General features: G+C 38.8%; 3 protein-coding genes across 5 annotated transcripts; 1 reads left to right on the forward strand and 2 right to left on the reverse strand.

Moving 5' to 3' along the window:
- Nucleotides 1-30: 30 nt before the first annotated feature.
- Nucleotides 31-5,023, reverse strand: LOC148089298 (Fc receptor-like protein 5). Of its 3 annotated transcripts, none has more exons than XM_087783470.1 (9): nucleotides 4,940-5,023; nucleotides 4,856-4,873; nucleotides 3,777-4,055; nucleotides 3,414-3,710; nucleotides 2,086-2,358; nucleotides 1,694-2,014; nucleotides 1,458-1,605; nucleotides 1,305-1,386; nucleotides 31-193 (listed from the first exon to the last, which is right to left on the reverse strand). In XM_087783470.1, the coding sequence occupies exons 1-9, from the start codon at nucleotides 4,977-4,979 to the stop codon at nucleotides 173-175; spliced, it is 1,479 nt and encodes a 492-aa protein (XP_087639596.1). In that variant the 5' UTR covers nucleotides 4,980-5,023; the 3' UTR covers nucleotides 31-172. The 3 variants fall into 3 exon arrangements, with proteins under 3 accessions (XP_087639596.1, XP_087639579.1, XP_087639587.1); XM_087783453.1 differs by having other exon boundaries at nucleotides 1,458-1,617; XM_087783461.1 differs by having other exon boundaries at nucleotides 1,458-1,617; nucleotides 4,856-4,870; nucleotides 4,940-5,012.
- A 260-nt stretch (nucleotides 5,024-5,283) lies between these two features.
- On the reverse strand, nucleotides 5,284-11,450 carry tmc8 (transmembrane channel-like 8). Its single transcript, XM_087805393.1, has 17 exons — nucleotides 11,343-11,450; nucleotides 10,330-10,422; nucleotides 10,014-10,224; nucleotides 9,359-9,507; nucleotides 9,167-9,301; nucleotides 9,043-9,095; nucleotides 8,841-8,980; nucleotides 8,626-8,773; nucleotides 8,070-8,243; nucleotides 7,859-8,007; nucleotides 7,706-7,775; nucleotides 7,008-7,105; nucleotides 6,745-6,931; nucleotides 6,460-6,614; nucleotides 6,232-6,387; nucleotides 6,082-6,160; nucleotides 5,284-5,439 (listed from the first exon to the last, which is right to left on the reverse strand). Exons 2-17 carry the CDS (start codon nucleotides 10,346-10,348, stop codon nucleotides 5,308-5,310), a joined length of 2,055 nt encoding a protein of 684 aa, XP_087661519.1. The 5' UTR covers nucleotides 10,349-10,422; nucleotides 11,343-11,450; the 3' UTR covers nucleotides 5,284-5,307.
- Nucleotides 11,440-26,052, forward strand: tmc6b (transmembrane channel-like 6b). The gene is made up of 21 exons (XM_087805377.1): nucleotides 11,440-11,510; nucleotides 14,015-14,185; nucleotides 15,140-15,270; nucleotides 16,147-16,320; nucleotides 16,390-16,545; nucleotides 16,602-16,710; nucleotides 16,778-16,862; nucleotides 17,884-18,141; nucleotides 19,328-19,536; nucleotides 19,607-19,751; nucleotides 19,848-20,003; nucleotides 20,801-20,979; nucleotides 21,039-21,129; nucleotides 21,205-21,302; nucleotides 22,495-22,590; nucleotides 22,654-22,729; nucleotides 23,668-23,801; nucleotides 23,897-24,073; nucleotides 24,145-24,223; nucleotides 25,394-25,480; nucleotides 25,551-26,052. The coding sequence occupies exons 2-21, from the start codon at nucleotides 14,130-14,132 to the stop codon at nucleotides 25,563-25,565; spliced, it is 2,511 nt and encodes an 836-aa protein (XP_087661503.1). The 5' UTR covers nucleotides 11,440-11,510; nucleotides 14,015-14,129; the 3' UTR covers nucleotides 25,566-26,052.
- The last annotated feature ends 493 nt before the right edge of the window (nucleotides 26,053-26,545 follow it).

Genomic DNA, 26,545 nt, shown 5'->3' on the forward strand with positions numbered 1-26,545 from the left:
TCTCCAGTAGGAGGAAACCAAGTCCAGTCATTATTTTCAAACAAAGGTTTATTAATAAATACAAACGATACTATACAATGTTTGAATATAAGTAATGGTATCGCCAGAGTCAAAGAAGTTTCCCAAAGTGAACACGACTTTCCGAATTTCTCGAGCAGTTGGATGAGGCTCCTCACAGTGCGTTGTCTGCGTTCTGAAACAAAAAAAAAGAGGTTTTATTTTTGGCCCATTCTTTCCCCCATTGTTCTCGCTTCCCTTAGAAACACCTCATTGCTGCTCTGTAGACGAGACCCAACTGTTTTCACCTCTTTTGAAGTCTTAAACTCCAGACTCACAAGTTCAAGGACTGGGCTTGAAGAAACATAACCAAACTGGCCCTGAATGAGACCCTGCCTCCCTAAGGTTGGTCCAATCAAGTAGAAGAATCCGCTCTAGTAGAAGAACTCACATTTCTCCGATCCTTAAAACTCTTCGCTGGCTTCCAGTTTCTTTCAGGATCAACTTTAAAATTCTGGTTCTTACTTTCAGAGCTATTCATGGTCAGGCTCCTCCTTACATCACTGATCTGATCCAGCCTTACACCCCAGCTCGGGCTCTGAGGTTTTCCTTGATTTTCTGGAACTCCTGTGTTTTTCTCAGTATTATCTTGATCTTTAAAGTGTATATACTTTTTGAGTATTGTTTTGTTTGTTTAAGCGCTTTGTGACCCTGGTCTGGACAAGCGCTATATAAATAAATATTACTTACTAACTTACTTACTTACTTACAATCAACCGCAACGTCTAAGGTAAAAAAAAAAACTAAAAAAAAAAACTTCTAACTTCTTGTCTAACAGAAACTGACACTTTTCTTCCAAGATCACATTGTGGAAGTAGCAGACAGAGTAGAGAAGTCCAGACTTTCCACTCCCCGGAATCTCTGCCAGGCATTAAAGGCGATAGTATGGCCTCCTCCTTATTGGACGCTGGGGTCTTATTGGTACTGAGCTTGAACCTAATACTCCAGAATCAAGTCCAAACGCCATAGAAATAGGAAGGACGGTATCTCAACGGCTGCATATGTTTTCAGGTTTGGAACCCCGGGGACAGGTTCAAGATGTGAAGGAGGTCAATCTTACTGAATCCCAACCCTAAGTACCTAAGTACCCCCCCGATAACTATCACTAACACTCCAGCAAACTAAAGCCAACTAAATACAAACTTAACTTAAACGTTTTTATTCTGTTGACCTTGACTCTCCCTTGTACAGTTTCTGAGGAAACACTATGTGATCATGTGATGCTATACAATGGCTATACAATGTACCTGACTGTTGACGTCTCTCTCTGCAAAGAAGGAGTCGGACCGGAACCTGGTTGCAGTCAAAGGGTGTGCGAAAGAACTCCGACTGAAAAAAGAAAAATTTCAGACCATTTTCAAATACCGAACCAATCCTGATAAGGTGCTAATGAACCTCACCGCGTTGAAGCGTAGTATCCATAAGTGGAGGAAACAACTTGTTTCTGGTCCAAAATCCATACGATGCAGAACACGCCCACCACCAAATTGAGTAATAGGAAGATGCAGAATGCAATGGAGATGAGGTCTGCTGTCGCAGATATTCCACCTGTTGGAGAAACTGTATAGTCAAGAGAGGTGAAGAAGAGAGTGCAGGCAGGGTAGAGTCACTATATAAATAAATACATTTTGGTTACCTGGGACTTTAACGAGGACAGGAGGACTCTCTACCCAGACACCAGACTCGTCGTAGAGGTCTCTGGCCCTGCAGCGGTAACAACCCGACACTTGTGGTCCGACTTCGGTCAGAACCAGCGTTCGTCTCAGATCGGCGAGGACGAAGGGAGATGGCGAAGAGTCAAGTTCACTCTCAAAGGTGAGTCCAGAGTCGTTCCTCATCCAGGAGATGAAGGGAAAGCTTCCCCTGCTGAGTTGACACCTGAGCCGAGCAGCGGCCAGTCTAGAATCCACTCCGTAGAGGTACTCCACCTCCACCGTTATGGCGCCTCCTACAGGAACTGAAGAGTGTAAAGGACTAGTTAGGTGACCACTGGTACTGGTGAGTTTATCTTCTTCACAATCTTCTTACCCACTTCCAGCGATACAGGCTCGCTCATCAGTTCTTGCACCTCGGTTTTCACCCGACAGCGGCCCAGGCCCACGTCCCGCCCGGGGTCAGCAGCGACTTCGAACCAGACGGAGAGAGACTCGGAGGATGTCAGTGACTCGACTTCCTCTTCACCGATGAAGAGAGAGAAGTTGGCGGGAGGACTTCCTCTGGAGGACCGGCAGCTGATGTTACCGCGATAATCAGGACCGTTTTTGAAGACGGAGAAGGAGATGGTTGGCTTCTCCAAGCGGACTGTAGAGGGCGCAAGAGAAGAAACTTTCCATTTCCAGACATTGTACCGCATTTGAAGTATAAATGTTGTAATTTCTATTGTTGCCAAGGTAACCCAGGTGTAGTTTAAACGAGCACCTCATTTGAGACATAAAACTTTTTTCTCAGTTGGATCTTACAGGTTTGTTATTTAATTTAAGATTTTAAATTCTTGTAATCTAAATATACAAAGATATAAAATCTTATGAGGTCCCCTCAGAATAATTGTAGGTATAAGAGTTGTTTACAAGCTAAGCTAATGTTTAGTTTTTTCAATTTTAGATGAAAAAAATAGGTTTAAAATAATTATAATGTTTTCTATTTACTTGTCTTGAACTTTATTTACAAAGTGCCTTTCACAGAACTCAGGAACACCATACAGATGGATTAAAAAGTGATTGTGAAAATAGCGTTAATACAAATATTTATTGAGCTGAGCTTAAGCAATAAAGTTCTGTTGGAACGTTCCTGCTTGAGACCTTGGCTCATTCAACATATTCATTCCATATCACTCAAAAGGAAACAAGAATTTGGATTTCAAATTTTAGGAGTTCTATTAGCGACTAAACACCTTTAAGAAACATCTTAAGACGTTTCTATTTGTTCAGGCTTTTCCTTGATTTTTTGGAACTCCTGTGTTGTTCTCAGTATTATCTTGATCTTTAAAGTATGTACTTTATTGAATATTGTTTTGATTGTTTAAGCGCTTTGTGACCCTGGTCTCAAAAGCGCTATATAAATAAATATTACTTACTTTAAAAAAAATCTAAAATAGGGAACCTTTGTTATTAATAATGATGCAATTATTACGCAATATTCATTACGTAATTCTTGACATTAAGGTTAGGTTAGGTTAGGTTGAACTTTATTGATCCCTCAGGAGGTCTCCTTCGGGAAATTGTTTTTTTTCCAAATTATCCACAGCAAATACAGCCATTTTTCATTAAAAAATAATCAAAATAAAATAAAATTGAACTGATAGAGATCAAGCACAATTTTTTTCATGTCTGCAGGGATAATGAAACTCAGTTACTGACCTCTGACCTCCACATTGATCTCTGTGCTGCTGGAGAATCTCCTGGTGTCCTGCACGCGCGACCATGCGATACAGTAATAACTCCCAGCATGCTCTGGTGCGGCCTCGCTCACCACCAGCTTGTTGCCGGTGATGTTCAGCGGAGGCGAGGTGGTGGATGTCACTTCCATCCTGTTGAAAAACCACGTGAAATGAAGATGGGAGCCTTTCGTGACATCACAGCTCAAGACCAGGTCGGCGCCTTCAAAGACCACCGGCGGGGACGGTTGTGAGGTCACGGTCGTGTCTGACGCTGGAGCTGCAAGTAAAGAGAGCCAGAGATACGATCGTACGTTTCCTCACTGATCCACCGTCCCGTACTCACTGACTACGATCAGCCTCAGCCGGTCGCTGACGTCCACTCCTCCTCTGGACCTCACCTGACATTGGTACCACCCGTCTGACATTTCCGTGGCCTTGAAATTGAAAGTCCAAGACTCCGAGTTACCCTTGTGATGGACGCCTTGGGTCAGGTGACCATCCTTCAGCAGATGATAAATCACGGGCTGTGAGAGGTTGTGTGGGACGCATCGGAATACCACCCTGGAGCCAACGTAGGCCGAGCCTGGACCGCTCAGGACTGGACTTGGTGACGTGGACACACCTGAACAATCAGCCGAAATTAATTAAAGTTTCTTCTATTAGTCATGTATTAAAAAAAGAAAGTCATTTCTTGATGTTCATCATGATCTTCAAGATACTCGTCTTTGACCTACAACGTTCCATGACGTGTCAAATCTTCATACATTTATTTGTGATTTATTCATTTGAATTATCTAACTTTAAATGGTGTTATTTTAGTGGCCACAATGAATTGTATCCTTTCCCTGGTCCTTCGTAATAGTACACTATGATAAACCACTTTTATTATAATTTTTTTATGATTGTTTTTTTAATAAGCAGATGTGGTATCCCACAAATATCAGACTAAAGTTTAAAATTGTATAAAATGTAATCGAATAATAATCAGAAATAATTATACATTTAAAAAAGAGTATTATTGTTATTTTTTATTATTTTATTTTTCGTTTCTTTCAAAATTCCTTTTTTTTTTTAAAGCAAACGTTTTAAATCATTTTATATATCCAAGCTAAGCAGTTTAAAGAAGGTACAGTATATACAGGAAATCATTTTTCACGGGTCATAACTCAGTAACTTGTTGCACTGAAAAGGTTTAAAAGCCAGAATATTTGTCTCAGAATCAAGGATTAACTTTTAATTAAATATTTTATATATAAAAGATTATGTTATTTCTGCGTAAATAGTCATGGTCAGTCTCCAAAGAGACTCAATTTGGATAGAAAACATTTCCAAAGCTCAGTGCAGAAGGATGTTGACGTATCTCGAAGATTATGACGCATATAATTTGCAAATATTGTGCCAATAATTGTGAGCATAACTTACATATTCTGGTGACCACTGCTGTTAAAAAAATGAAAAATAATTTTTATTAGTCAAGTTAATTATGCTTGAGATAAAGTGACTCACCGAAGATTGGCAGCAAGAAAAGCCCCTGAAGATTCTTCATGACTGCGCTCTGTTGCTAACATGCTGACTGATGTTTTCTTTGAGTGTGTTAGCATGTGCGTATCTTCTGTGGGTGTCACACATGTGCTGCATCTAGATAACAAATCCACTGGCTTGTGATGCAATGATGGATTTTGTTAAGAAAAAAAAAAGAGAGGAAGGAAACAAAGAACTTAAAATTTGTAACTGATTTTATTTAAAAAAAAATTAAAACAAAAGTATATTGAAAATAAAAATAGAAAACATTTGAATGTATTAAGAGACATTTGTCAAAGCTAATGGAGAAATACCTTCATACAAACATGTAGGTTTAAAATCTTTTGAGTTTATTAAAGTTCAGTAGAGGTTTGGATCTGATGTATTTGGATCACTTTTTGATCCGGTGCGGAGGTCTTTGGCTTCTTGTCTTCCCTCATCATCGTCACATGTTTCATCACCAGGAAACGCTTGTCCGAACTGCTCTGTGAGGAGAAGATTCTGAACTTTACTATCAGAGTGCTTGTTCAATGGAATCACATTGAGTAGAACTTCCACAGAAATCTAGCACCAAGACGGCACATACCTCCTCCAAGGAGCACAATTCAAATGACCAAACTAAATCGACTCTCACTTAAACGTTCATAATATGTATCGTTGTTCTTTATGCAACATGATTCAGAGTTGACACTAGGTTCAATAAAGGCTATGAAAAAACTTCAATTTAATCTTTCAGTTTTGTTCAATTCCTGGTCTGGAAACCAAAAAAATGACTAATTATTTTTTACATTTCTTTTGGATCATCATGTATACATTTGCACAGTGATATACATTTTTTTTTTCTTTTTAATGAGCAAACGTTTATACAACAAATTAAATAGAAAAACAACTATATTCTTTAAGATAAAACAAGTCAATGAGGAAACACAAATGATTGGGATGAATAATAGGAATAAACATAATAATACAAACACTAGTAAAGCAAATATATAATAAACTCTGCCTATTGTTGAATCATGGAAGTTTCTTTTAAATATATTTAATGTATGAAAAGACACTCCTTGGCAGATGTGTGTGTCGTCTAAGTGCTTTAATACTTAATGAGTGTTTTAAGACGCACAACTTACCAACACCAGCACATTTTTAAGGCCCTCAATGGTAACCTGGTTGTATCTTCCCGTGGATACAAACCAGGTCAGGAGGATTCTGGGGGGAAAGTTTAAAAAAAAAAGATGAGGAGGAGGAAGCACCAAACCAGGACTTTTTGATTTGCTTACATCTCAAAGAGCAGGAGCGGCAGAGCGAAGGCTTGGGAGCGTAGATAGTGGACGGCGGTCTGTGCGTGAACGGGAAAACTGTGGACACACACAGCAGCCACTCTCAACAGAGTCTCTCCACTTCTGAGGGAACCTGTAGGAGGAAGTTGAGAATCCCTGGAAGAGAACGTTTGAATCAGCTCTGATGATCCACAGGAACATGGTTTTTGGACCACAAGTTTAGATTACGTTACGATGTTGGAATATTGCTGGAGATAGAAGTGGAAATACAGAGTGGCCGCGGCCATGAGGAGCCCCAGCAACAGCATGAAATGGAACAGAACTGCAGAGTTGGAGGCTCGGAACAGCCTCTGCTCGGCCACGCAGCAGCGCAGGACCGTGAACTGAGAATAAAGCGGAAAAGAATTCAATATTTTTAATTTATATCCAAGGAAAAGTGGTGAGTTATAGCATTTTATTTTTTTCTATTTCGTTTGTTTTTCAAAATATAATTTGTAAAGAAGGAAAAACAACCTTTTTAGTGTATATGGTCAGCGTCAGGGTGACAGTGCTGACGAGAGGCAGCAGGGGGCAGAAGTAGACTCCCGCCCAGGACACCGTCTGAACGTAGACCAGGTCCAGCACGTTGGAAGGAACGACAAAGTATTGCTCCCCTGACGCCCGGGCCAGGCAGGACGAGGGGTATTTCTCAACCAGCAACCTTTTTTTAATTTCAAAGAACGTCAGGTCAAGATCATTGGACGCCTGACAAAACTGTCGGTGGGCAACTGACCTACTTTTGGGGGTAGCTTAGGAGGAAGGTTTTGAGAGTGGCGGTGAGGAAGTTGAAGATGCAAAGTTTGTACATCTCTTGACCAAAATGATTCTCTCTGCCCTGGAGAAGAACATTTTTGTTTATCGTCGTGAAAAAATGTTAAACATGAACAAAACTGAAGAGCCTATTGATAAATGTATAACTATGATTAAAAATAAACGTATTGTTAATATTATGGTGATTTTGGCTCGTTCTCACAGAATAAGATGCACGTAAAGCAGTGTTTAGGAGACATAAATATATATTTTAAAGGTTAATAAAGTGTATTTATCCATCTGTAAATCCAGATTGAGCAACACAACACTATAAAAATGGATCAAATCCTTTTTTCCCTTATTTTCAAGCTATTTTGCTAATATGCAATGAACATAAAACTGCCTTGGGGTCGTTTTTTTAATGAAAATTGTAGAAAAACCATTAAAAAAACAGATGAAAATTATTTAAAACTTATGTCACAATCATCGTCAATTTTTATTCGACAGAAACAGATGTAAAAATAACAATAACCAAGCGCTCTAAAAATATGAATTAGACATAGGGTACAAGAAAACATCTCACCACCCTCAGCCCTAGAAAGTATACCTTGATAACAGTATATAATTCCTGACATATTTGTACATAAAACAAAACCCATAGGTTGTTATTTTAAACTTCTCTTACTTGTTGAGGACTTCCAATGATGACGAAGTACAAGTAGATCCCCAGAGATGCAAGTTTTAAGCATAAGCTCCTGTGGTAAACATCCATGAAATGAGTGTATGTGGCTCAGATCAAAGAAAACAGAATGAACCATATGAAGCGTCTTTTAGATACCTGACAAGAGTTGCATTGACCTGATTCGTGAAGGAATAATCCTCAAAGGCGGCGATCTTACTGAAGATTATAGGCAGAAAAAGGTTGACGGCGGTGATGGTGGTCGGAGGAAGGTACTGGAAGACGACACTGGCGAACCAGTGGTGGTCCTGGTAGGAAGGGGAAAGTCAAGCACTGGGGGATCAAGGTCCGGGACAGCGGGAGGTCTCACCTTCTGCTGCTCCGCCTTGGATATTTCGATGGCGATGTAGATCAAGTAGAAGGAACCGGCCAACAGCGACAAAACGACTATGTTGAGAAGATACCTAAGAAATCTGAGACAAACACGTCGTCCGAGGGTTCTCTGAGAGATTGACAAATGGAAACTCTGCTCCTCCAGAAGAAGCTAAGGAGACAAGGAAACCCAAACATGTCAGTAGCACACCAACGACAGAGATACCCACTGAGGAAGAAAGTTTTAAAGTTGCTTAGGTGACACAGAAGAGATCGTATTGATTTTCATCATCTTCTGTCAACAGTACACTGCAGCAACTTTTCCTGGCTGACCATGTTTTGTACAAGAAAGTTCTGGAACGTTGCAGTCCAATTGAGTTTGTCGATAACAATGATATTCTAAATGCACAAACTGTAAAATGTAGACTACAGTACTGATTAGGAAAGAAGAAATCACAGAAAGTACCCCCGTTTTTTTAAGCAGCTTAGATCAGGATTCATCAGGAATGAGGGTGAAACGATAAAGTTTTTCCTGAAATTGTGTATGTGTTCACCTTAAGTCCATTTCTGATGAAACTGTGTTTTTGAGCAGCAGAATCCGGGTCCTGGATGTTGAAGTCCCACCCACCAAAGACCCTAAAGCAAACGTTCATTCTGTAGCGCCTTCCCAGCATCCACTGGTGCTTGTAGCCGACGACGCTTCTGTCGCGACAGAGATTTTTACGTCACACGTTTTCAGATGCGAAAGCACACAGTGTTGACCCCTGACCTGCGGACCGCCATGATCAGACTGAGCAAAAGGATGCACAGTATTCCAGCCACGTACAGAAGTGGGGTGTTGAAACACGGGGAGTCCAGGGAGCCGTGGGTGTAGAAGTCAAAGAAGAGGGGAGAGCGGGCCAGGAAACCCTGGTAAGATGAGAAACTTAATTTATTTGACAGACAATATTCCGTCTCGGATAAAAACTCACTGATCCAGGAAATAAATCCAAAATGGAGTCATTCCCACCAAAAACCAGTGGTTCTAGAGAGGGGCAGAGAAATGAGTTGGCAATCTGTACCTTAACAATCCGATTTATAATTTTAAAAACTCACCACTGTTGTTGCTCCTGCCGTACATCAGCGTAGGTCCCAAGATGAAGGTCCAGACGAGGGCGCCGTGGAACATGTTCAAGAAAACCAGATATCTGAGGAACACAAAATAGGCCTTCACGCCCACTCCCAACCGGCCTGGGACATGGTTTGAAGTCAGACGTCGATTCAAAAGTTCCTTTTTAAGTCGGATACCTTCAATGGTGTGAAGCGTGCGCTGCCAAGGCAACAGGTATTTTAAGACGCCTTCCATGTGCGCCAACGCTCTCTTCCCCTTGACGCTCTGTCGCAGCCTCCAGGACCTCCAAGAATTAGTATCCTGGACTTGCATTTTCCTTCTATCCCTGATATGAGACAAAGGTGATAACGTTTCATTATGATGAATATTCGATGTCATCTAAACAAACAAGTAAACAATGAATTCTAAATCGAAATGCAGAAGTTTCTATGACAGGAAAACACATAAAACTATTCAGAATTGTGTCTCTTGGGGCCTGTAGTTCACAGGCCCCCGAAAATAACTATATAGACAGACTTTATTAATCCCATTAGAGATCTCTTCGGGATCTAACAGGAATTTTGATGTTGCCTTTTTTCCTTTGAGAGTCAATTAATCTTACTTCCCTAGTTGTAATCTGTGTACTCAAATTTTCTGTGTCTTCTATTATTGACAATGATTTTCGGTCACCTTTGAGTTTTGATCAATGCTAATGAAATCATCAGCTCTATGGAAATTGATGATTAAAAAAAATAAGTTGTTGTGCCTTAAATGTGGATATGTAACAGTTAATTTAATTTTAAATCAACTGTGAGAATGTAATGAAATTAAAGCAAGATCTTTTTTTTGCACCTGATTTCTCTCTTTCTTTGAAGACAGGTGGGCAGATTCTTAAGAAGCTGCAAACTAGTCTTTTCTCTCGGATGTCGAGAAGATCTTCTCGGCTCCGCTTCATCGTGTTTGGGCTGTTCGACGCAGAAAGCCTGACTGCTCGGCAACTGTTCGTAGATCTCTGTGCTGTAGTAGTCACAGTGCGAAGGCCACGCAACACTCGTGCTGCCATCTGAGGGAGAGTAAAAAAACAAAGGAGAAGTTGGGTCAAAGTTCTTACTTTTATAGAATGCTGCGAATGTGTCAGACTTCCTGCAACAAGTGCAACAGCATTTACCTCCGTTTCGTTCTTCCATTTTTTAAACATCTACATCGACTCGGGGATCCAAACTCCCTTAAGGCAGAAGCATCTCATCAGTCATGACTGAAACTTCATTTATGAAAGAAAAGGAAATCATGTGACAGGATGCAGAAACAAGCAGTAGTAATAACACAATAACAAATAATGAAGAAAAACACGTTCAGCTTGAAGAAAACGAATTACTCATGCAGAAAAAGTCAAATTTAAACAATTGTTTTGTCTGCGATGAAATCATTATAAGTCGCTGAAAGAATAGAAAAATAATATAGAAATAAATAGATTAAAAACAACTTTTCAATAGCTATCCCTATTATCTAAATTTAATTTGATTGCAGAGATTAAAAATGGTATACATTTAACTTATAATTAAGACAATTGCTTGTTGCAGTCAGGAAGGTAAGTAACCACACATCAGCCTAATACACGACAAACTTTGAAGAAGTGTTTGAATCTGACATCTTTTTTCTGAGGTGTCACTGTCAGCATTTCTGTCGACAAGAATCAGCTTGTGTTTCCTACACAAGCACACACACCCCTGAATCACTCTAGAAAGTGACATAATGTAAATAAAAATACATTAATTCTTAGGCCAATGCTTTTTCCCACTTTTAATGGCCACTTGATGAATATGATTGACAAACCACATTAAATATCTCACATTGTTTGTTATAGATGCTTGTTTTTAGCACAGAATACGTTTGTAATGTTAAATGTAATTATGGGATATGATTTGCCGATCTTGTGCGTTTCTGAAAACCAATATTGTTTTAACATTAATTAGAACTAGAAACTTCGCTAAACTTTGTGTTGTTGTGTGTGACAGTCAAACAGGTTGACCCGCTTCAGGACTGAACGACTTCTTCAGAGTTGTCAGGGGGGAGAGTGGCTAATATTTATAAATATAGTTTTTATTTAAAGCTATTATTATGTTCATCTGTAGGCTTAAAATAATAAAACATATGTTTATAGAGACAGAAATAGCTATGTACCGTTTGGTGATCAAATAATAAATGAATAAAAGTCAAATGGTGATACGAACACCCCTTCAACAGAAGTGGTTCGCTCCACCCGGGCAGACCTCCAGCTCTGCTGTCCAATTTGACTGACACTCTGCCTGACGACCCTCGACTCCACCGGTTTATAAAGTAGTCGAGCTGGTAAGACAATAAAAGCCGCTTTATTTGTTTTAAAACATCATCCGCTTTCCTTTATTGTCACACCGGATACAAATATGTGTCGTCAAGTCGCTTTTTCAGCCTCTTTTGTCAGACGGATAAAGTCGCGAAAGCAACTTAGCTTTTCTAGTAAAGTTTGTCTCGAGGCTCAAAACAAAAACAAATAGAAGCGGAACTAAAAGGTTAGTTTTTCACTTCACAACAGGTTGAATTGTTTGAGGAACTTATTTGCTTCCCGGGATGATACACATGATTTATGTCGCCGGACTCCGAGCAGTCTGTCGTGGACCGGCTCTGGTTTGCTTTTGTCTGGATTAAGAGTTTTTATAACATGTCGTTTCTGTGGAAATCTCAGTCTTTTTTACTCCTACAGCGAACCCTCCATTGTTGGGTTTAGTGTTTGTTATTTGTGCAGCAGAATGGAAGGAGTAGTTCTATACATCCCCTTCCTCCCTCGTTGAATGTAAGCACAACAGCAACTATCTTTTTCTGGGTCATGTTTTTCTAAAGTGACTTTACTTTGACTTTAACTTCATCGGTTAGAAGAAAATATAACCATCACACCCATGTAATCTGACTCTGTCCTGGTGTTTTTACCTCAACTTCCCTTGTTTTTCCTCCCCTTTGTCCCTTTTTTTCTCCAGAGATAAATTCAAAATTGTCTCACTATTGATTTTGGGGTGAAGATTCTTCACAGCCTGGTTGATAGTGTTTTGACTGGTTTTCCTCCCACTTACTTGGTGGTCTTATGAGGCCATCGTGTGTTTTTTTTTAATGACTATCAATGTTTACTTTGACATTGTTCAAGGTTGGAGTCATGTCTTGATGTCGATCGCTTCTTCTATTCATGCTATGTTTGCTCCCGAAATCTGTTTAAACTTTTCTTTCCTTCACGTTCTCACCCCTAGAAGTCGGATCGTCCCAACCGTGTATTTCTTTGCTACGATTTTTGTTGGGAAAATTATAGATTTCTATGAACTTTATGAACGTGTGAGCACATAAGAAACTATGAAGTCACCAACAAGTGAAAACAGACGGCCTTATCTCACTCCAGCCAGGAGGGGTTTTTGCTGGAGTCCTGGAATCCCAAATGTTGCAAAAGGCTTTCAGATGGTTTCTCTGTTGAAACCTTTAACGTCGCAAAAGTTGAAGACGTCTGATAATAATACATGGAGAGACAATTAATATCAACATAGCTTTGTTGCCAAAATCGACATGAAAATGAGGGGTGTTAGAGAATAAAGATACAGCGATATATCGCAGTATTTATTTCTCATGATACTGTATTAAATAAAATGAAAAAAGTTGGTTTATTCTAGGCAAATACATTTTTTTAACCGTAGTTTTTTTTTATGGTTTACAGTGTGGCAATAATCTAATTGTGTTTATTTTCCTTAATATTGCAATTTAATATTCAATTTTTTTTCCAAGTCTTAATTTACTTGCATTTTGTCTCTGCTACAATAAATAATTCAAATATATTTGCATTTGAATGAAATCTATTCCTTGTTGGTAATGGTTAAGATGAAGCCACCATTAAGATACATGCAAATGAATCATACCTTAATATAGAAGTTTCATAAGTTAATTAAATTACAGTAATGAACAAACATAATATAAAAATGATACTCTTGTAAATAGTCTTTACAAATACTCAACAAAAACATGTTAACGATGAGTAAGTAAATCATTTTTGTGTGGTTTAAACATTTACATATAGTAGTCAGAAGTTAAAAAACAAACTTTAGTGCCGAGTAAACACAACACTGTCAGTCATGTCTGCATTTGCTTAAGAGCTTCCACATTTTAGCACATTTGCTCCTGTCATACAAGAAAATAGTGTCATTTAAACAATTGTGTGTATCTGTTCAAAATAACACACATACTCGCACACTATTATACGTACCAGTGTCAGGATTTAACTGGTGTTGAAAACACTGGAGTCTGGTTCTTTTATTCAGCTCTGCTGCCATCATCATATTAGACATGATGTTCACATGAACTCACTACTCATCTCCACGTGTTCTAAATGTGCAAATATTCTTCAGGTGTTGATCTTGATCTCGACTTAATCTGCCAGTCGTTTCACAAAATCATAATGGTCACATTTGTCTGGACTTCATTTTGTGTAATCGAGCTCAGGTGCTCTTGCAAAAGTGTGTTTCCTTCACATGCCTGTGGACGATCTGCTCACAGCTGCTCACCACAGGCAGCAGAACGTCCATAAAACTCTCGCTGACTCACAGTCAGAGACTTTGTGTTCGCATGTTTCGACTAATTCTCTGTGACAAAGCATTGTTGTGCTCGTTGACATTCACGGCCACAGTGGTCGTGATGCTATAATCCAGCTTGTGACGATCCGTCAGTCGGTCTCTCCACTCCGATGATAAACTGTTCCCCGGACAAGTAGAAACTTGACCCGTGTTCAAATTCCAAGGTAGTGTAGTCTCTTTTTTCCCACCCTCACTCCTTCGCTTCCTCCACAGGTGAAGGAATAAGTCACCGCGGCGGGGCGTGGCCTGCAGGTCGGATAAGGTGCGGCTATGATTCCCGCCGCGCCGCGCTAGCAGTCGACATATCTGTGCGGCGAACGAGAGAAGAATGGCGCGGAATGTGAACTTTGACCTGAACCACCCTCAAATGGAAGCCGGGCTTGAGTAAGTTTCTGCTGTGAGTTTGTTCTTTGTTGGTGTTGGGAAGTGTCTTGAAATTTGAGGAAACTAGGCCAAAAAAAAAATGGTGACAAGGCGTCAACTTGTCTGTGTGTTGCTGTGAAGAAGTTTCACTCAGACTGCTGTTCTGAAAATGTTGTGTTTGTTTTATTCTGTAACTGTGCTCAGTGTCGCACTGGTGTCGACTCCTTTAAGAACGAGTCGCTTGAACGACCTCCCGCTGAAAAAAGAAATCGCTTTCTTTGCATAAAAAAAACATTTGTAGAGAACATTGAGTTGTCTCATCTGCATACAACAAAAACATAATTTCTATCTACTACTTACCTCAATTTTATCCTTAATCAATTAATAAATCCAAATAAATATATCACTTAATAAGGTCAAATATATATTGGCAAGTATTTATTTGATCTTTGCCTGCCGTACACAAGATCAATGTGTTTAAACAAGTGTTTATCCAACACTTGTTTAAGGTCAGTATAAAGGTTTGAAGCAACATACACTAAAAATGTTTTTATATACAGTTTATATATATATATATATATATATATATTAATTATATATTACAAGATCAGCAACATCTTCAATGATCATGATTCGTTCCTAACATTACATTTAAAACAAACAAGTTAAAACATTTTATCAAGGAATCGAACAAGCGATAATTTAAGTGTTTTTTTTTAGTCTATTTGAAAGGGTTAACCTTGACATTGAACTGAGATGTATATATTTAAAAACCATGGACTGGAACATCTGCTTCCTCCGGAACAAACTGGGATTTCAACGGATGTTGCTACTACTACTACTTATAATACTTTTTATTGTGTTATTTCATATATTTGACATGATGGATAAAGACTTTTGTTAGAAGGTCATCATCATCATAATCATCATCATCTTCATCATTATATTCTAACCATGTGTCTCTACTATCTGCAGAAGTCCAGTAGATGAGGAGGGAGTCCATGACTCGTTCCACCAGCTGATAGCAGAGCAGACGCACGGATCAGGAAGTTCTGAAGCCTACGAGCTGCAGCAGCTGCAACACGCCCTGGACCAGGAGTCAGAAGGTACTTGTTTCTACTTCACTTACAGCATTTTGAAATGTTGTAATTTTGAAAATTTATGAAATCGGGAACTCATTTACAAAAATGTGAATCAAATGTATAATCTTGTGAAACAAATTTGCAAAAATATTTGCTAAATCATTAACCCTTGTGCCCAAAACCAATGTGTTTGTGGTATCCCTTGTGTTATCTCATGGTCAGGGTGACCCGAAGACCTTAAAATAAATGTATCTGTGGTAACCCTTGTGTTATCTCAGGGTCAGGGTGAAATGACCCTGAAATACATATGCCGTGGTGGAGGTTGTTCACCTTGACCCAAAAGTAACACAAGGGATAAAACAAACATGTTGGTTTCAGACCTCTGGGTCACCTTGACCCTGAGATAACGCAAGGGTTAAAGAAGTTTTAAAAAAAACCTATAAAAATAAATAGTTTAACCAGCTAAATTACTAAGATTTCTTAAAACAATTTCAGTGTTTGCAATGTATACTGTGGACATAAGACTGAAGAATGCAAACCTGCATAGATTGACCTCCTTCATGTCACTTAACAGACTTTAAACGTTCAGCGGCTTCACGATGGTTCATGTTTACTGCGACTGGTCGGGACCGTTGGCTAATGTTCGGTGCTCTGTAGGACTAACGGATTAAGACGGTACAAGTGTGGACCTGTGCACACACTCGCTTAACTTCCTGACTCAACCGGGCCACTATCTCCGCCCGAAATCACTTATTGACTTTTCTATTGCACCGAACTTCTTTCATATGTAAACATGATCTTCAAAGTATCGCCCGACTGGAATGTTGAGCCGGATCATCGATAGCAGCTGTTCTCGTCCTCTTTTAATCTTTTATCCATTCGATCGTTTCTTCTTCCAAGATGAAGTTTCCTACCTGCCGAGCGACAGGGGAGAAGCCCGTCGAGACCGGCGGCGCCGTGGGAGAGCGGTGGAGCCCGTGGAGGACGAGAGGCAGACGGACTCTCTTTTACCAGCGGACCAGTGGTCCTCGGCCACGCTGAAGATCCTGTCCTCCATGCCCAGCCGCACCATCGGTGGGTTTAAAAAAAAAAAACAACCTTATTGCTTCGACATCAATTTTTCTTAAACTTTGACGGGTCCAGGCCGCAACAGAGGCGCCATCATCTCGCAGTACTACAACAGAACCATGCAGCTGCGGCGCCGCAAACAGAGCCGACCCACCATCCACGAGTTCTCTCGCGCCGCCAGGCCCAGCATCCTGGGCTACGGCATGGAGACGGACGGCACCGAGGAAGAAGGTGAGAAACGTACCCCGTGGGTGTTGGTTCGGTCCAACTCTGTGACTTCTATGCAGCGACGAAGCGCGAGCGACTGGTGAACAACCTTCAGAACCTGTCGGTGGGCGACCGGGTCCGGATGCTGCGGGCGATGCCTCTCAGCGTCGCGGAAAAAAGGGAGCTTCGGTAAATTTTGGTTTAATCTTAACGAGGAAGATTTGTTGATTTGACTTCTTCTCTGCTGTCGCTGCAGGAGGCTGGCGTTACAGAAGGAGCGACACACTCTCTCCAGCGGTCAGATCCCCTGCTGCAGCCGACTCAAGTATTACATCATCATCGTGAGTGACCCAGTGTTTCAGCGTTTTCTATATGAATTATTTATTTTATTTATTAATTATATTATTACTGTTGAACAATCCAACATTATATCTGATATCTGATATATCTGATGAAGGGTTTGTGGATTGTATTTCTAATGATTTGCTACGATAAATCACGTTTTGTTTTACGTAAATGAACGACTAAGGGACAAAATTAGAAAAAAAACTGAATCTGAAACACTTTTTTAAATTCTGAAATGGATTTACAAAATCTTGAAATAAATGTATATACTCATTTGCAAAACCCATTTCCAATAACGTCATTTATTATGTGTATTTATTAATTTCATTTTAATATTGATTTTATTTCTGCGTCCTATAACATTTGCAATCTTGATAAACAATTTACAAAATCTGGGACACATTTTCAAAATGGTGGGATAGATTTACAATAAAATATGTATTTTGTTTATTTATTTAATCTTTTTTATTATTATTATTATTTTATTACTACAACATGATTGTACAGAAGAAAAAAAAAGAAAAATCTGAAACACATTTGCAAACCATGAGATACATTTGGAATAAGATCATTTAACATGTTAATTTGTTCCATTTTTGTAGATTTTGCTGACTTTCATTTCTGACTCCTATAGAGTGATAAAACATCTAAAACACATTTGCAAACTCGGAAATAAATTAACAATATCATGATAAATAAAAATACAAACTTTTTCCAAAAAGTAAAACATCTAAAATGCATTTTCAAGTTCTGAAGTCGATCTTGAAAAGTAAGTAATTAGTATTTATAGAGCACTTTTCAAGACCAAGGGTCACAAAGCGCTTAAACAATAAAAAAATAAAAAATAAAAAAATAAATACTTAAAACTTATTAAAAAAAATCTACAAAATCTTAAACACATTTGTAAAATAATGAGACACATTCACGACAACAGAATTAATTGAATGTAAATATTTAACTTAATTTATTTATGACTTAATTTCTGCTCTTGAAACCGTTTGTTCTTTGGTTGCTCAGGTGATGAGGCAGGGCTGGTACAGCTGGCTCTCCTTCCTTCACTCCCTGCAGCTGTGGCAGGTGGCCCTGAAGAGGGTGAGCGGGCGTTTCGGCACCGGAGTCCTCTCCTACTTCCTCTTCCTCAGGACCCTCCTCTTCTTCAACCTCTTCCTCTTCTTGGTGACCGCCGCCTTCTTGGTGCTTCCACAAGCCGTGCATCCTCCCCAGCTGACAGAGAAGAGACCCAACTTCTCGGGACTGGAGCTTCTCACCGGCGCGGTATGTTCGGAATTCACAAACTGGAAAATGAGAACAGGAAAAAAATCCCATTTTTAACCAAATCTTATTCAATTGTCAAGCATTTTAGCCGCTAGATCAAATGTTTCAGTCCAATAATGTTAAATAATGACTTTTAAATACGTTTAAGATAAGATAAGACACTTATATAATTGATACACACTTCTAATAATCTAATAATGGAAAAACTGATGTTGAAGGAAAGACAATTTTTTGGAAAAGGATTACAAACACAAAGATAATATTCATTTTTTAAAAATCAAACCTGAGAAAGTAATAAACGTCATCCGAGTCAAACTTGGTGTTTTTGTTCAGTCCAAGACACGCATTGATAAAATATTTTGTGCCTGTTTGTGATCAAGTTTGACACGCAGAGAAAAGTAACATTTTTTGTTTTAAAATATTTACTATTGAATATGATTTGCTTGATTTTTATACGTATATTTCAGCTTGAAAACAGTTTAATCTAGTGATAACATGTTTTAGTTTTTTTTTAAAGATTTAAATCATTTTTGGAATAATTTAATAAATTATTTGTGTATTTAAATGCTATTAAATCTAATTTAAAAGGCTCCAAATGTATGTTGACTTTTGAAAGTACATTTTTTAGTTATTGGAATTAAAAAGTCAATTTCTATGTGTAAAATGAAATTTATTTAGAAAATATTTGTTTTAATTCAATTAAATCCTCCCATAAAGAAATTATTAAACTCAATTATTAAAAATAATAATTTGTGGCTTATAAAGAAACAGTTAGATGGACCCGAAGACCTTAAAATAAGTGTGATTGTGGTATCCCTTGTGTTATTTCAGGGTCAGGGTGACCCGAAGCCCTTAAACCAAATGTGTTTGTGGTATCCCTTGTGTTATTTCAGGGTTAGATGGACCGGAAGACCATAAACCAAATGTGTTTGTGGTATCCCTTGTGTTATCTCAGGGTCAAGGGTCATCTAACTTTTTTAAAATGTAAAAAGTTTCAACATATTAAATGGTCTTCCATAGATTTCATGTTCTACTGAAATAACACAATATTCTTGACATTGAAAGGGAGCAGAATTCATTTTTCTTTTATTATTATCTCCAAAAACTACCGTTCATTTTGTGAACGTGTCATAACAGGCTTGTGTGTCAGAGTTTCAATCTCTCGCTGCATCTCTGGTCACGGCAGGGTTACTTCACGGACACGGTCATGTACTACGGCTACTACTCAAACCACACGCTGGACGGAGGTTGTCGGGTCGACCCCGGAGGGAAAAACGTGTCCAACCAGACCAGTTTGGAGTGTGATTCTTGGCACCTGTCGTATAAAATGCCTCTCGCCTACTTCTTCACCATCGGCGTGTCTTTCTTCATCACCTGCATTATACTCGTCTACAGGTATGTCGTTGATTCAATGACTCATCGCTTCCATTCATCTCTTGACGTGCAAGTTTCGTTTTCCCGGCAGCATGTCCAAGTCGTTCGGCAAGAGCTTCCGCATCGACAAATCTCACAGTATTCTCGCCATGAAGGTGTTCTGCTCGTGGGACTTCAAGGTCATCAAAGCCTCGTCGGTCCAGCTCATGTCGGACAACATCTGCACGCAGGTCAAGGTGCGTGTCCGCCATAATAGAGCCGACAGGAATGCGATCGCCGCCGCATTCCTCTTCATTAATCCGCTCGCCGGCGCCTCCCTTTGTGTCCCGCAGGAGCTGCTGGCGGAGGTCGGTCATAAACGTGTCACCAGCACCACAGGCCAGAGGCTGTGGAGGTTGCTGGTTCACACGCTGGCCTGGACCATCTGCGTCGTGAGCAGCACGGCCTGCATGCTGGGAATCTTCTACTTCTCTGAACACATGCACCAGGTCAGACTCAAACTATTGACTTGAACTTGAGTCCTTGTGGATCCTCTTGTGCCATGAACTTTGATTTGATGGCTGAAAAACATTTGGTTCAATATTTTTTACCTATTTCATTTCAAAATGGAATATTTTAAACACTTTTTTTTCCATTTTTCTAAATATCTAATTCACAATCAGTACTGAAATACCTCTATACTGTTGCTGCTTATGTAAGTAAGTAAGTAAGTAAGTAATTTGTATTTGTATAGCGCTTTTCCAGACCAGGGTCACAAAGCGCTTAAACAATCAAAACAATATTCAATAAAGTATATACTTTAAAGATCAACATAAAACTGATAACACAACTGGAGTTCCAAGAAAATCAAGAAAAGGCTGAACAAATAAAAACGTCTTAAGATGTTTCTTGAAGGAGTCAGTAGATCATCAAACATAAAGAGAGAGGAAGATCGTTCCAAAGCTTAGGAGCAACAGCCTGAAAAGATTTCTCTCCTCTGGTCCTGAACCGTGTGCGAGGAACCATCAGTAGATTCTGATCCACAGACCTCAGAGCCCGAGCTGGGGTGTAAGGCTGGATCAGATCAGTGATGTAAGGTCTGACCATGAATAGATCTGAAAGTAAGAACCAGAATTTTAAAGTTGATCCTAAAAGAAACTGGAAGCCAGTGAAGAGTTTTAAGGATCGGATTGGATTGTACCTTGGTTTAGATAGAAGATATAACTTCTAATGTTCTTTATTTTCTTATGTATGCCAGAAATATTGGGGCGTACGTTCACGACATGACCGTCTTCTCTCCTCGCAGAACCTCCAGAAAACCTACCGCAGCGTCCAGAAGGACCCGCTGTTGTACGAGGCCAGTCTTCTGGCTCTTCCCGTGGTGGTGTCTCTGATCAACATGCTGCTGCCGGGCCTCTTCTACCTGGTGGCCTGGATGGAGGACTACGAGTCCCCGTCCGTTCGCACATACGTGGCCATCAGCAGGTGCATGGACGACTCGTCGCGACTGCTTCGTCAAAGTTAAACATCTTGTTTTTTTCCAGAAACCTGATGTTGAAAGTGAGTGTTCTCGGAGTGCTCTGCTACCATTGGCTGTATCGAGTGGCTTCTGACCCGTTAGATATTGGCCTTCAGGTAACACCGATGAGTTTTTTTACTTCACCAAGTAGTATTTAAGTAGTAAAAATGTTTTTTTAATGTCGCTTCCAGTGTTGGGAGACTTTTGTTGGACAGGAGCTTTATAGATTCCTGCTGATGGACTTCATCTTCACTCTACTGGACACTTTGTTCGGAGAGCTGCTTTGGAGGTTTGTTGGAGTTTCTTCACATCGTTTTTACCTCAAGCATCAAACGCATCAACTCATTTTATGTAACGTGCCGTAATGTTGGTTCAAATTAAAATTAAATTCAAGTTAATTTGTATACGGTGACCTTTAAAGATGCTGATGTTTAAGGTAAGATAAGAAAAATTGAGGTCGAAGGTACAAGTAAAATGAAAAACGAAGTGAATTCAGATAAATTGAGCCTCAGAGAATGGAAAGACATTATCAAAATCACACTTCCTGTTAAGTTATTAATCTGTTTATTTCAAGGGATTATTCTAACACACAGATAATTTATCTTAAAATGCTGATGTTTCTTTCTCATGTTCACTCAACATATTTAATAGTCTGTTTGGTTTGGGTTGTCTTTTAATACTGAAACTTTAGGAAGTTAGAATTCAAGGTTTTTTAATTGTAAGTAAGTAATGGTTATTTCTAGAGGGCCTTTCTAGACCAGGGTCACAAAGCGCTTGACCAATCAAGAACAATACACAGTTAAATTATATACTTTAAAAGATCAAGACACATAAGAAAAACACAGGAGTCCAAGAAAATGTTCCTGATGTTTCTTGAAGGAGTCAGTAGATCCATCAAACCCAGAGGAAGAGGAAGATCGTTCCAAAGCTTAGGAAGGATTTCTCTCCTCTGGTCCTGAACCAGGTTCAGGAACCATCAGTAGATTCAGATCCACAGACCTCAGAGCCCGAGCTGGGGTGTAAGGCTGGATCAGATCAGTGATTTAAGGAGGAGCCTGACCATGAATAGATCTGAAAGTAAGAATTTTAAAATTGATCCTGAAAGAAACTGGAAGCCAATGAAGAGTTTTAAGGATCGGAGAAATGTGAGTTCTTCTACTAGAGCAGGTCAGAATTCTCGCTGCAGAGTTTTTTATTAACTGCAGTCTCTCCTTCTTGTTTAGACGCCAAAATAAACTGTTACAATAGTTTAAACGAGAAGACGCAAACACATGGATTATAAACTCCAGATCGTGTTGTGACTACATTAATTGACGTTCATTTGTGTTCTGGGTTCTTTCTGCATTAGAAAACGTTCTGGTCAGAAAAATAATTGTATTACAGCATATACTGTATGTTCTATATGTTCATCATTCGATAAGTCAATATTTTAATAAAGTGACTAAGGAATATCCAAGACCAACATATTTTCAATCCTTCAGGGTGTTTTCTGAGAAGGTGCTTCGGAGAAAGAGGAAACCTGTGTTTGATATCGTCAGGAACGTCTTGGAGCTCATCTATGGACAGACGCTGGCCTGGTACTTGACACTGCCACACGTGCGTCTGTGAAACTTGTTGTTAAGAAAAGTTCCCTCTTTCAGGCTCGGAGTTCTCTTCATTCCCGTCCTGCCGGCAGTGCAGATACTGAAGCTGCTGCTGCTCTTCTACATTAAGAAGGTACTGATGCCTCTGGTGCACATGGAGACGTGATGATTCGATATTGACTTTTCATTTTGATTTAAATTGCTTTGACGACAACAAAAATACCTATTTTTCTTTATTTTTACAATAAATAAGTACTAAATATGAGTCAACAACAACTCTCAAACGGCTCATGAGACAACAACGATACCAAGCTTACGTTCTATTTTCGTTCTATTCTTCTCTCTCTCTCACGTATGAAGGACACAGAGTTACATAATTAAAAATTAATTAATTAATGAATACTTAACTAAATGTATACATGTGTCGGTACATATAAAAATGTCAAAAATAGACCATTTAGACGGTATAAAAGTCAAACATGAAATAAAAAAGCATAGCATTGTATAAATACATTATTCAGAATAATTAAATGTTTAAATAATTAAATAATTAAATGTTAATAAAAAAGTAAATAAAAGTTCAAATATATATATATATATATACAAATATCACTGTTCCTCAACTATAGAAATAAATAATAAATAAATGAATAATCATGAATCTGTTTTTGTTTTGATATATTTTTATTTGTTTACACACATCTTTCTATATTTAGTTATGTATTCATACATTTATTGTTATTAATTGTGTCACTGTATAATTGTCTTTTACACACAAGTAAACAAACCCACACTACATTAACAGTTTATGGTCTTAACCCTTGTGTTATCTCCATATTTATGGAAGCAAGGGAGGTTGTTCACCTTGAGACAACACAAGGGTTACCACAAACACATTTGTTTATGGGCCTTCTGGTCACCTTGACCCAGAGGTAACACAAGAGTTAATCGCTGATATCAGCGGTAACTAAAAGTTAGCGGCTAAGCTACATGATAAACCTGGTTTGTCATTATGAAGTTGAAACTACTCAGCGCAGTACTTTAAGAACTTTGAGCCTCTTCTCTCCACAGAGCAGTGTGATGATGAACTGTCAGGCCCCCAGGAAGCCGTACAGAGTCAGCCAGATGACCACCGTCTTCATCACGCTCCTGTGCTTCCCGTCGTTCCTCGGCGCTTCGGTGTGCGTCACGTATACAATGTGGAAGTAAGAGTCGCAGAGAAGTCAACATTTCATCATCTCATCATCCCATCATCCTCAGTACTGAGCTGCAACATCCACTTTTTTCCTTCCGTCTGCAGCCTCACTCCTTCGTCAGAATGCGGCCCATTCCGTAAACTCAAAACCATGTTCCAGGCCGGCAAAAACTGGGTGGAGGATCTGGAAAAAGATAACCATAAACTATCGGTGCTGGCAAATGTCCACAGCTATATGGTGGAAAACCCAGTTTTCCTGTTTGTGGGAGCTGGAATTTTTATGTGAGCAAACAAACTGATAATGTTCATCCATTCTGTGTGTTTTTTGATACATTTGTCTTTCTTTTCTGCAGCATCGTCATTTACTTCCACATCCAGGTTGTGGACGGACAGAGAAAGATCATCAACTTGTTGCAGGAGCAAATAGAAAATGTATGTAATGGATTATTATCTTCATTAATTCTGATAAAACATCAGTACATGTAAACATATATCTCAGTACAGTAGAGTAGAACTGTCCAAACATAGACCAGCTTCACCTGCACACAGGCTTGTCAGCATTTTATCTAAAGGCAAATAATAGGGTTCTGTGATGAGTTCACTGAGAGGCAGTGAGAGGTTGTGTTTGGGATTTTGGGAGTGTTTTGAGTTGGAAAGTGTATTGTTGTTAAAAGACTAGTTTGATAAGAGGTCTAGGAAAATATCCATATACTTGTATATTGCGATTTTCTTTTTCTCAATCAAATTTTAGTTGTATCATAGTTCTTTGAAGGTTCTTCAATATAGTGTGTACTAAATAAATTGATGCATTTTTTATTTACAATTAACAAATATGCTGTATTATATATGTATTTTATATATATAATAACAAAAATGAAAGTATTCATGGTGTTTGTTCACTTTTATGGTGCATTTAAACCTCTGGCCACTAGATGGCAGCGGTCATTATGAACCCAGCAGCTAAAGGAACAATCATAGCCAGCAAAATCCCTGTGATGACTGAGGACGAGAGGATACAGTCGACTCCAGCAGCTTCTAAAGTTGATATTTGGACATATTTTGTTTTCAAAACAAATGAAAGTCAAGTACTTTGACAATACTACATCTATATCCTTGTTCCTACGTTATCATAATATATCGCAATGTATCGTAACGTTGTCCCTGTATCGTGAGACGCATCGTCAGATTCTTGCCAATACACACCCTTAAGTTTCAGTAAAAAACATCAAGAAATGTGGATTTTGATGAGGAATAACTCAGTTCCTACCACACCAGCTATAAACAAATATATAGTCAGAACAGAATAACAGTTAAGAAGTGAATTTTTTTACAGTACTACTGTGTGTTTAACATTGAAGAAAAAGCCAATTTCTTGTCTTTTAAACTCTTAATTCTATTAAATAACCGCCAGATATCTGACATTTAACTGAAAGAAGTGACAGAATCGCACACTCATGTTAACCACATTCTCCTGTGTAGCAGTACTTCCTTTTTTTTGTTTTAAGTGTGAAAAACTGTAAATGTCCCTCAAACCACATGCGTAAATATGAGTTAAATATGAAATAAAAAGAAACCCGTCATATTCTCATCGTTTCTTCACAGGAGGGAGAAGACAAGAAGTTCCTCATCACTCGTCTGCAGTCCATCCATGAGAAGAAGAAGAGTCCGGCTCAGCGACTCACCAGTCTCGTGAGTGAACTCTTTTGAAAAGAACCTTCTGATTTTCAAAACATACTTTCCTAAACTATTCTGTTTCCAGGACTCGTCCTGCTGAAGACGTCTCACTCGTTCCTGATAGAACTGGAAACTGCAAGGGACTGTTGAGGTTTTTAGTTTACATTTTATGGGAGTATATGGCGAATATGTGGATAAAGTAGAAATCCACTTTTTATGAATGAAAATGGTTAAAAACTGGACATTCAGCCGTAACATTGTTCCTCCACATACATGACTGTGTAGCTTATGTCACTCCACTAACCCTAGTGGTCACCCTAGTGGTCACCCTAGTGGTCACCCTAGTGGTCACCCTAGTGGTCACCCTAGTGGTCACCCTAGTGGTCACCCTAGGGAAACTAGTAAGTCTGTGGTTATTTAATATATCGCAGAAGTAGCACTTTGATTGAGACTGTGACCACATGTTAAACCTCAGTTAACTTGTTTTAAATGTTTTATACATGTTTTTTATTACAGGTTAGTAAAGGAACTTTTTGTGTTTCCTGGTTGGAAAAGAAATGTGTTTATTAAATTATCTTTTAACATGCCGGGTTGTTTTTTGGGGGGTTTCTTTTGGACCTTGTTGATGACGTTGAAGTTTCTAGTTTGAGCTGGTTCTAGCTCGGAGATAGGAACATTCTTTTAAACTTGCGTTATAGATTTAATTATTTTAAAATGAAGGCTGCCCTACATACACCAATACAGATTCATAGATTCGACTGTTACCCTCAGAACACACTGACTGTTTTTGTTGCCCTTTCAATAATTACATTAATTGTCTCTATTAAGTTTATTTTAATGATTTAACAAACAAGATCTAAAGGGTTTTTCTACAAGAATTGAATGATCCTAAATGATTTTCTCTCCAACCTTTTATTTAATCATAAGATGACAAATATTCAGGTTTTTTTTAATCTTAAAACATGGTTATTATATTTAATTAAATCATTATTTTAAAACTTTAATAATTATTATTATTTCATGACGCGTGAAAGAAGTTAAGTTTCAGTTTACGGGTCAAAAGTGCCACATACTGTTGTT

Source organism: Callionymus lyra, chromosome 1 (genome assembly GCF_982586985.1).
Source record: "Callionymus lyra chromosome 1, fCalLyr1.hap1.1, whole genome shotgun sequence".
Lineage (NCBI taxonomy): Eukaryota > Metazoa > Chordata > Actinopteri > Syngnathiformes > Callionymidae > Callionymus > Callionymus lyra.

Bases quoted from the DNA above. Each gene is read 5' to 3' on its own strand.
- LOC148089298 (XM_087783453.1), bottom strand. From the start codon at position 4,979: ATGAAGAATCTTCAGGGGCTTTTCTTGCTGCCAATCTTCG. The intron at 3,711-3,776 runs GTGAGTACGGGA...CTTTACTTGCAG, and splicing joins GCTGAGGCTGATCGTAGTCA to CTCCAGCGTCAGACACGACC. The intron at 2,359-3,413 runs GTCAGTAACTGA...CGCCCTCTACAG, and splicing joins GATCAATGTGGAGGTCAGAG to TCCGCTTGGAGAAGCCAACC.
- tmc8 (XM_087805393.1), bottom strand. The intron at 9,302-9,358 runs GTATCCGACTTA...ACCATGTCCCAG, and splicing joins CACGCTTCACACCATTGAAG to GCCGGTTGGGAGTGGGCGTG. The intron at 6,388-6,459 runs GTAATCTAAACT...GTTCTCTTCCAG, and splicing joins CAATATTCCAACATCGTAAC to GGATTCTCAACTTCCTCCTA.
- tmc6b (XM_087805377.1), top strand. From the start codon at position 14,130: ATGGCGCGGAATGTGAACTTTGACCTGAACCACCCTCAAATGGAAGCC. The intron at 20,980-21,038 runs GTGCATGGACGA...GTTTTTTTCCAG, and splicing joins ACATACGTGGCCATCAGCAG to AAACCTGATGTTGAAAGTGA. The intron at 21,303-22,494 runs GTTTGTTGGAGT...TCAATCCTTCAG, and splicing joins TTCGGAGAGCTGCTTTGGAG to GGTGTTTTCTGAGAAGGTGC.